The sequence below is a fragment of the Nicotiana tabacum genome, chromosome 23, assembly GCF_000715075.1.
Source record: "Nicotiana tabacum cultivar K326 chromosome 23, ASM71507v2, whole genome shotgun sequence".
NCBI lineage: Eukaryota > Viridiplantae > Streptophyta > Magnoliopsida > Solanales > Solanaceae > Nicotiana > Nicotiana tabacum.
The window spans coordinates 130989369-131000133 of NC_134102.1; the positions used below are offsets into that span (position 1 = coordinate 130989369).

Genomic DNA, 10765 nt, shown 5'->3' on the forward strand with positions numbered 1-10765 from the left:
AAACTTGTCGTCTCTTCACATGCATATTATCATAGGCGAACCTATCTGTAACCTCGAGGGGTTACCGAACCTCGTAAACTTTTTGGAATCTTATATATATATATATATATATATATATATATATCTTGAAAATGATAAATTTAAATTACTTGATACCCTGGATATTAAAAGGCTTTAGAGGGCACTAATTAAACAGAATACTGGCGTCACGTCACGTTAAAAACCTGAGTCCCCCTCTGTATATTATGCCTAATGAATTTGACGTATTTCCAGAAATAGTACATGGTGTGCTAGCATTTGTTAATCACTGTCGTCTTCTTGTCTCTAGCATGACATGAGAGTCGCGCTCGAGTTGAAACTCTAATGAAAACGAGTTCTCTCTAAAAAAAATAAAAAATCATCGTTTTGTTTTCTAGTAATTATATATGTACTCCCTCTGTCTTAATTTTCGTGAAGGGTACAGGGTTAAAATACCTAATTTTAGTTATAAAATATTTTTAAATTCTTTTTGAGAAAATCGTAATCAAAGAAAAAACTATTTGATTCCATAGTAATACCTTCACATAAAGTAGGATGGAGGGAGTAAAAAATTAATGGTATTTGACTAGACACAGAATTTTAGAAAGAAAAAAATATTTTTAAAATTTGTGATCGAAAATAAGCATACATATTTATGTGGCTACATACTTCTTATAAAGGGTAGGATGAGAAGTACTTTATGATTAATTGTCTCTAACTATAAAAAAATATTGTTTTTACGACAAACTAAATAGAAAATACCATCACAAAAATTGACAAGTATGAAATATCTTTTAATTTATTATTAAAAGTAACGTATGCACATTTCTGGCTTTGTCAGAACACTAAAAAGACTGGAGATTTAACTAACGGTAAGTGCATGCAATAGGATATACCATTTCTCATCAGCAATAACGACCAATTAAGGATTTAAGTGTAAGTACCATAGTTAAAAATTAAGGAAACTTTATATAACTGTCACATTTTAAAAGAAATATAACAAATTCTTAACATAAAACCCAATATTACAGTTGTAGCAGGAAAATATTTATATTTGTAACACACAGTTCCATTAAAATAGAAATATTAATTATGAATCCCTAAACATAAGTAATTTGAATGGAAAGTCAATAATTCTCTGTACAAAAATCATGCCTTTTTTTCTCTTTATCTATTAGCTTTCCTTCTTTTTCTTCATCTTCTTGATTTTGTTTTCTGCCGAAGCCAATATATTTTCTAAATTTGTTCCATTTGTTTTCTTTTTAATTATCTTTCTTAAGTTTTTCTCTTCCTTCTTTCTTCCTTTCTTAACATAAAGATCTTACTTCGATAATAATATATGTTAATATATACAAAACGTATATATAAAAAATATACATTGAATTAAATTATATAAAATATATAAAAAAAAATATACACAAAAAATACATCTTCAATTAAGATGACACTTAGACATGTGAAATATACATAAAAATATATATCTTAAATTTAATTAACATGTGAAATATACATAAAAAATATAACTTAAATTTAATTAAGATGGCATATAAATATACAAAAACATATATATAAAAAATATATCCTGAATTAAAATGGCACTTGACATATAAAATATATTTGAAATATACATTAAAAATACATCTTAAAATAAGATGGCACTTCACAAATAAATATACAACAATTATATACATAAAAATACATTTTGAATTAAAGTGATACTTGATATACAAAGTATAAAAGATGTATAAATCAATACATCTTGAATTTAGGTGGCATTCACATATGCATCAGATTTTCAAAAATGGAGTGAAGAAGATGAATGTTGGAAAGAGAGAATGGAGATAGACAAAAAAAGTACTTCCTGTGATTAGTGTGTCAGTTAACTTATTAAATGTACGTTGAGCTTAATTTTTATAATATGCTAATAATAAAAAAAAAGTGCTCTTTATGGAATAAACAATAAATGATGTTATTTTTTTAAATAATAGTTAAAAAGGTCAAGCGTGTAAAAAAAGCCAAAAGGAAAATTAAAACATAAAAAGATGAAAGCTAAGGGGCCTATTTATATTAGTGTTGGGGATTAATTGGGGGAGTTCCAGTGGATTTAACATTGGAAAATTTGAGAATGAAGCATCTCATAAGTTCTTTCTTGAGGGCCATATTAAACTGTTGTCCGAAATAGCGAGTGAATATAAATACCATTCTAGTAATTTATCGCATGTTTGGCCAAACTTTTAATCAACTACAATTCATCAGAACAGTGACCAAAAGATTGTATGTTTGTGTTCTGTTCCGCTTAATCAGTAGAACATTGTTTATCGAGATATGTAAGACATTTGTCTCAACTCATCTACACAATAGAGCTGGCGTTCGTTTTTAATTGGTTCCATATCTTTTGCAGGGTGATAATACCAGATGACGATTTCTTAGACTACTATGTGCTCTAAACAATTCTCGTAGCAGTTTTGAGCAGAAGTAGAATAAAATCAATTTCTAAATAATCCAAAGAAGTAGAAGACTTTCACATAACTTGTGGCCTGATAATATATGTATAGTACAAAAAACTCAGTAATATTCCAAAGGTAAACAAATGCAAGTACTTAAGAAAGGTCAGATTAGTACCTTTTGAATTACTCTTTACAAAATCTCAAGATTTCTATAACGAGAAACAAAAAACAAAATGTAACTAGAGTATTTCCTCTCTTTGTCTTACACCTCAGAGCATCAATTCTATACAAATTTGATGATCTTCTATTTACAAATAGAAAACAAACGCACACAACACATTCTAAAATCAGAATGGTGGTTCATATGGAAGAGCCCCATATATAATTCTTGATCTTGAATTTCTTCATATAATTCTTCATAATTTGCGACTAATTAAGCCACAAACTGTCACTAATGCCACAATTAGCGACTGATCTACATGGGGTTCCACTTCTAGAGTTAGCACATCATCTCCATACGCAAATCCTCTTGTTGATTGCTTTTGTTTTAACTGCAATAAATAATAGTTTTTACCGTTAGTATATATAACTTAAACTCAAACGAAACAAAAAAAGAGTTATATGAACCCAAGATTTTAAAGGACCAACCTCTGCTACAACTTCGCCAGCACTATTTGTAACTTTAAATGATGATTTTCTGTCCAATTTTTGAATCTTGTAGCAGCTTTCAATGGATTTTTCATACCCTAAATTCACATTACATATGACATTTCCTCTTGAAAATGTACAATTCTTTCTTACTTGAAACCATGGCCTCCCTTTAAATCCACCACATAAATATCCATTCCAACGCCCAAAAACTCTTAATTTCTGCAATAAAATAAGACATATTAGAACATATTTCAACGTCCATAGCATGAAATACACACACAAAAAAAACTATATGTTCAAATTGCATAAAAAATTTCTTTCAATATTTACCTCTTTTTTAATGGAGAAGAGAACTTGTCCATTGAGATCCATGAGAAATACTTCACTACTGCATCTTTCTTGATAATTATCAACTCTAAAAACAAGTTCACCTTTGGAATTAAACACAGTACAACCATTCCCATGAAAAACTAGTGATTTCATCCATATGGTAAAAGTTTCTCTTATAGATGTCACATAAGGAGAAGAAGAAGGAGAATGAGAAGAAGAAGAAGAAGGGGAAGATATATTTTCTGGATGTATTTTTCCCATTAGAGCAAATTAAGTAAAAGCTTGGAATAAAGAAGAAGATGAAAGGACTTGAGAGTAGGTTTTGGATTATGCTTGTACATACATAGAATAGGTAAGAAAGAAGTTGAAAGGCTATAAATAGAAGTTGAAGAAGCCACCACTAAAAATAATAGCTGAAAAAATTATCAAGAAAGTAGAAAACATTTGACTTAGAAAACATTATTGCCACGTTTACGTGTAAAATTGACGAGGATTTAATTTTATTGTTTTTTTTTTCTTCGTCCTATTCGCATTGAGTCCGATTAAATTTAGAGTCGCACCAAAAAGTTTTATATTGGGGGCGAAATGTTTTAATCAGTAACAAAAGCGACTTATTATTCACAGTTCGATCTCGAGACTTCTAACTAAGCTTCCGTTTGACCATATATTTTGGCTACATTTTTTAATTTTTTTTAGAACATTGTTTGTTTATGGAATACGATCAGTTTTTAAAAACACTTTTTCAAGTTTCAAAAACTAGTTTAGGGCCCACTCACAAAATATCAACTTTTCTTCATATAATATACATATCTAAACACAACTTCAACTTCCAAAATTATTTTTTAACAAAACTTCAAAACCTCTTTTTTCAAGTTTCAACCAAATTTATGTCCAAAACGCTACTCCCTCCGGTCCACTTTAAATGATTTTTTGGCTCTTTATCATTAATTAGCAATAAAATTGACAACACTAACCTTAATTTGCTCATTGAAAATATAACAAATTATTCCTAAGCTCTTTGTTCCAAAGGTAATTTTGGAAAGAACAAGTTAATTCCTTCTTAATATCTAAAAAAAAAAATATTATGGACCACAAAAAAAAAAAATCAACCGAAAGGAGTAACTAAGAATAAAAGAGTAGCTATCATTTTACTACCACTCTTATTAGTTTGTGAATTTTATCATCTTTTATTTATTCTTCCAGTCTGTCTGTATTGGCAATATTAAAGTAGAACATGACTGTTCATTTGGTTTAGTTTATTCTTATGTGTCTGTTTGTATACCCTATATGATATGCTTTTTGTGCCACTGAGGTGGCTTTGTGGAGAACCACTAAAACCAGAAGAACAAAGATGCATTTTTCTCCTTTATCCTTCTCCTTTTCCTCGGACCTAAAGGCTATTTTTGAAGTTTTGGTTGAAAAGATTTATAAAAAAGTTCCAAAATATGGTGTGGTCACTTGGCAAATGCTGAAGACAAAAAGCTTATTCGAAGTCTTTATACATTCTATCAAATGATTCATCAATTGACATCTCTAAAATCCTTTCCAACTTTTATTTCTCATAGTTTTTAGGTAATTCTTACGACATAAGTTCGTTTTTTAGTTTGAGTTAGACTCAAGGACGTTTTTTTTTCAAACATATTATAAGAATCAGATTCATCCCTACATCTTGATTTACCTGATGCTGAGATTCTATTTTATATTGTTCACGCTCTAAATTTTACTGTTAGAGTATCACATTATATTGGTCGAGTGCATACGTTGTAATTGGCTCATTATATGATCTTAGACAATTCATCTCATGGGCTGATTTTTGAGTTTAGCTTAAGTTTAAGGTCTATTTTTTAAACACAAATTCCTGAAGGCCAAAGGAATTAAACTGCTACTCTTTACATTTTTATTTGGAGGGTGGTCATCCATATCGATGACCTGGGATCGAATCCTCCCTCAATACCTTCTGAGTTGAGGGTGTCGCACAGGGTTTGCCTAGTGCGATTTACATCCCCTGTGTGGTTTGCAGGCTATTATACAGGGGAGAGTTTACCCAGTGCGCACAAAGTGCTCATCACAGAGCTTACCCGAAGGACAGAGACTGTGGCAGAGGTTGTAGCGGCTTCGGGTTACCCCTCTTACAAAAAAAAATATATATTTTGCTTTCATTGTAACAGATTTCCCTTTTCTTTTTAAACATGAAATTTTCTTTTTAGTCAGAATTTAGTGATTTGAATAATCAGTACAACTTTAAGATTTAATAATTTGCTAATCCCAAAGTCAACTCCCATAATAATTTGGTAATTCCATTTTCATTATTATGGCCAATGCCAGTGGGGTTTCACTTCGTTTGTGTAACGACCACTAACATTAATTTCTTCAAAAATGTAATAAAATATAAAACAACGAGGGAGTGAAAGAACTGTTCAATGTCAAGAGGGACGCAATTAGAAGTTCTAATTAAATCCACTTAGGGGCAAACTAATTTTCTTTTTATTAAAAAGAATGGTGTCAATAAGAAGGATTATCACTGATTAAATTAATACAGTGGTCGCTATTAATTGCTTGAGTGCATCATTTTACGTGCTTATCACTTGATGAGGGATTATTAGGTACTGACAGTGACCAACTGTTTATTCTTCATTATTTTTAAGCAGTGAAAAATGTAAGATAATATAAATATACTTAATATTCAAAAATTATTCAACTATATACATACAACACCACGTAGATAATGGGCACGACCACAATACCATAGGAAACACTTAAGCAGACCCAGTATTTACACTTTGGTATGATGTATCAGGGAAAATAATATATATTGGCTTTAATATTATTAATTCTTTATAAATATTTTTTAACATATGTATATAATCCAGTACTATTTTTATACATAGCAATGACATTAGTACTACCATGATTTTATATATAAATTATTTGTATAAGGATCGAATTGTCTTTTCAAAATCTTTAATACATCAAATCAAACAATCAATAAGAAATAATCTCAGCATAATTAATCCTAATTACTAATCCTAACAGTAAATACATCATATCCAATACTATTCTTATACACCTACCATACGACCCCTTAAGTCTTATTAATTTACTACGGTCAAGTGTGATTGAGGTAAAAATGCATATTAATTAGTCATAGATTCATAGCAAATAAGTAGAAGTGTATTTGAAAAACTCGCGTCTCACACTCATGATTTGTTTACTCAACATCATATGTGAGTAAATAATTTATATATGAATTACTTATACTACGTGGTAGTTGTTATCAAAACGAGTAAACACGAGAAGTGCACATTATTAAATTAGTTACATTAATTAAGGTGATGTCCACTTAGAATTTCACACTTCCATAAAAAGTTGGAGCTGGTAAATTGACGTCCATATTGTTCTTTAGTGGAACTAAGGAACTAGTAAATTCTTCACTTATTGGATGTGCCATTTAATAATTTTAAACAAAATAATATTATCCTTTTCCATGATTTTTCTAACATTGGACGGCAAACTCCACTATGTATCGTCACAAAAAAATTATTATTATTTTCGTTGGATATTATGATGAATTTGACCTTGATATTATTAGATAAGTCTGGACTCGGGTGAAGTTCATAGATGTAATAATTTGAAGCTTGAAACCGTCATGGTTCTCAATCATTACCATTATTATTAGTTGTTTCTCTTATCTAAAATTTTAGCATTCTAAGCAGCAATGTAATAGTAGAATGAAATCATCATATTCACGAAAAGGATCTTTACACAAATATTCGATAGAATTTATTATTTACTTTTTGTAATAGATACATAAATTATACATTGATTATATACGATTAAATATATATTGTACATAAATTATACATATCTTATATATCTGTTGACTATTTTTAGTTTAAACGATTGGGTGAAACAAATATTTAGGTTAGTTCTTCTTCACGGAAACGCGCTTTCACTAATTAGCAGAAGAAAATCACATTGAATGCCCCATTAGTGTCAAAAACAAAAATCTTCAAACCAAAGAACCTCTTTTCTCTTATTATTTTGCAAAAACTGCTTTATATTACTTCATAATATGTTTCAAAAAATTTCAATGGTGACTGTATAGGGTAAAATATGTTCATATTAAATGCTCGTATAATAAAGCGATACGTGAAGCCGGAGACAAATGAAAAGCTAGGCAAATCGAAATCAAGTCCGGGGTAGCAATCTCGGTTGTCCCCGAAAGGAATGTTGCTCATAAAGACAAATAAATGCCTGCCACCCGGTAACATTCAATGGAGAATATTCTATACCATTAAGTACATAGTCTGTTACAGAGAATATGATATTCATAGCCTACCGTTACACATTCTTCAATGGCTCCCATAATTGTCATTTAAGAGGGGCTTGATCCTAAGACCTTGTTCCCTAGGTATAACTATAAATAGTGAGTTCAACAGTCATTGTAAGGGAGACGAATTTTCTGACAAACATATGCTATATACTGTTCAAAAGCTCAATAATATTTTATTTCTTACTTTTTAATTTTGTTATCATTGCCTTCGGAAGCTCTGCTCCCAGAATCAAGCTATCTGCTGTCTTATCTCAATTTCAACGCTACGTCTCACATTCTTATTTAAATAATTTATTATTTTTGGGATCAAATCGATTCACTTGTCTATAAACCAAGTATAAATTTAATTATACCGTTTTACGAGTAAATATTTTGGCGCCCACCGTGGGGCTTAGATAGTTGCGTAATTGAGTTGGTCCTTTCATCTATTACTAACCTGTTTGATTCTTTGTTTCTTAGCAAAAAATTATTTAAAATGGCAGATAACGACGTCAATGTCGCACACAACATTGAGGCCCAAGGAAATTAGCCTCAACACGAAGACTCGATCAATGATACCCGAAATGAGGGGGATGAGGCCACGCCGATCCATAGCGGGAAGTATCCACGACATGTTCAAGAGGCAACTCCTGATGATGCAGAGGACGAGCACGTCGCGGAAACAGTAAGAATCCTGAGGGAGCAACAAAATGCTATTATGGGCCATCTCTCGCGACATGATAAGGTCATGACAGAGTTGAGGCAAGCATTGTCAGGTGCTCCAACAACGCGAATGGACGAGGTCCAGTTCCTCCCGGTGCTCCCGCAAACCAAACAATACAGAGGGTTGATAATAACACCCCCGAGAGGCGAGGTCGGCTTCGACAGAGCCGGGGGGATGGTAGCAGATCCGGTAACAACAATGAGAATGATCCCTTTAAAACCGAACTCATACGATTTATGAGGGAAGTAAATGCCCGAATGGACTAAATCTCGAGTGTGACGGCAATATTGAAAGGACCGAATTCAAATAAATACACCCAGCTGCCGTTCAAACCAAGCGCGGCACCAGAGTTGATCCCGAAATGGTTCATGATGACAGACTTGCCAAAATATTATAGGACTTTAGATCCTCAGGAGCACATCACCACCTATACAATGGCAGTAAAGGGAAACGACATAGCTCCGCATGAGATTGAGTTAGTCTTATTGAAGAATTCGGGGAGACCCTCACGAAAGGGCCCCTAACATGGTATTCGCTTTTACCCGAGCACTCAATAGATTCCTTCGAGATGCTCGTTGACTCTTTTATCAAGGCCCATGCCGGGGCCATGAAGGTACATGCCCAAAAGGCTGGCATATTCAAGATTGCATAAGGAAAGTTCGAATTACTGCGGGAGTTCGTGACCAGATTTCAGAAGGAAATGATGCTACTACCGGCCGTACCAAACGAATGAGCAGTTGAGGCATTTACTAAAGGTCTGAATTTGAGGGGTTCCGGCACTACCTGAAAACTGTAAAAAAAGTCTGCTCGAATTTCAAGCAACAACGTGGGCAGATGTACACAACCGCTACGAGTCGAAGATAAGAATTGAGGATGACTAGCTCTGTTTCCCGGCATCAACCAAGGGTCGGGACCGTCGAAGAATAAAGAAAAATCAAAGGATGATTTTGACACAGACTGATGGTCTTTTAGAGGTTAGATTTTGCCCTATAAAAGGTCCGAAGGACGCGGTAAAGGTTTTTAGTCGACAGATAGATTCGCTACCGATAGGAGAGCTGATCGCGACCGAAATAGCAGATCATTGCAGGACAAGGAGGTATCGGGCTCCCGAGACTCCACCTACCCTAGGTTATCCAAATACAACTTCAACGTCAGCGTGGTGGAACTAGTGTCGGATATGAAGAACATTAAGGAAGCATAGTTCCGGAGGCCCATGAGATCCGATCCCAATCAGAGGAATCCTAATTTATAGTGCGAGTACCATATGGCCAACAGCCACCAGACTGGGGACTACTGACAGTTACGCGAGGAGGTGGCAACATTGCTGAAAAATGGACAACTCAGAGAATTCTTAAGTGACAGGGCTTAAAACAACTACGGTCGTAACCGAGATAACGCGGAACCCTCGAAAGTAGGAGAAGATACCCATCATCTGACGATCAACATGATTTTCGGGGGGAAGGAGATTAATGTTGTAACTTTCTCGGCAGCAAAAATGATGAAGTTATCGGTGACCCATGGCAAGCGACTCTGGGAACTCGCTGAGGAAGACATTACCTTTATGGAGGAATACCCATTTGGACTCCTACTACCACACAATGATGCCCTGAAAATTTTCCTTAATGTTATGGATATTAAAATTAAGCGTATTTTGGTGGACCCAGGGAGTTCAACCAATATTATCCAATGGAGAGTGCTCAAACAAGCTAAACTAACCGGAAGCATAATTCCAGTCACGAAGCTCCTCGTCAGGTTCAATTTAGAAAGTGTAACAACCCAAGGGGAAATCCTGCTACCCACGAATGCTGAAGGGGTAATGAAGACGACCCTTTTCGAAGTAGTAGATGGCGATATTGGTTACAATATCATTCTTGGAAGACCATGTCTGCACGAGATGAAGGTTGTGCCATCAACATAAATCAACTTCTGAAATTCCCAACGCCGGAGGGAATTAAACATATAAGAGGAGATCAACTGACAGCAAGGGAGATGAACGCGATTTCAGTTTCCAGTAGCAAAGGGAAGGAGCATGCGGCATAGCAATTACAAGAACTGGTGTCCTACTTCTGAGCCAAATGAAGTCAACAGGGGGGAAGAGTCGTCAGAATCCTATCAGGTACTAAGATATTCCAGGTACCAAAAGAGATGGACGCAACCAAGTCCACAGCAGAAGAACTCAAACAAGTCGCATTGTTTGAGAAATTCTTGAAGAGGAAATTCCACTTGGGGACAGGATAAACCCCGAGCTTAAGTAATGATTTATTGAATTTCTTAAATTTAACG

The 10765-nt window shown here is 33.7% G+C and overlaps 1 protein-coding gene across 1 annotated transcript; it reads right to left on the bottom strand.

Moving 5' to 3' along the window:
• Nucleotides 1-2542: 2542 nt before the first annotated feature.
• On the bottom strand, nucleotides 2543-3792 carry LOC107795569 (protein LURP-one-related 4). The gene is made up of 3 exons (XM_016618237.2): nucleotides 3447-3792; nucleotides 3114-3335; nucleotides 2543-3016 (listed from the first exon to the last, which is right to left on the bottom strand). The coding sequence occupies exons 1-3, from the start codon at nucleotides 3705-3707 to the stop codon at nucleotides 2882-2884; spliced, it is 618 nt and encodes a 205-aa protein (XP_016473723.1). The 5' UTR covers nucleotides 3708-3792; the 3' UTR covers nucleotides 2543-2881.
• Nucleotides 3793-10765: the final 6973 nt, after the last annotated feature.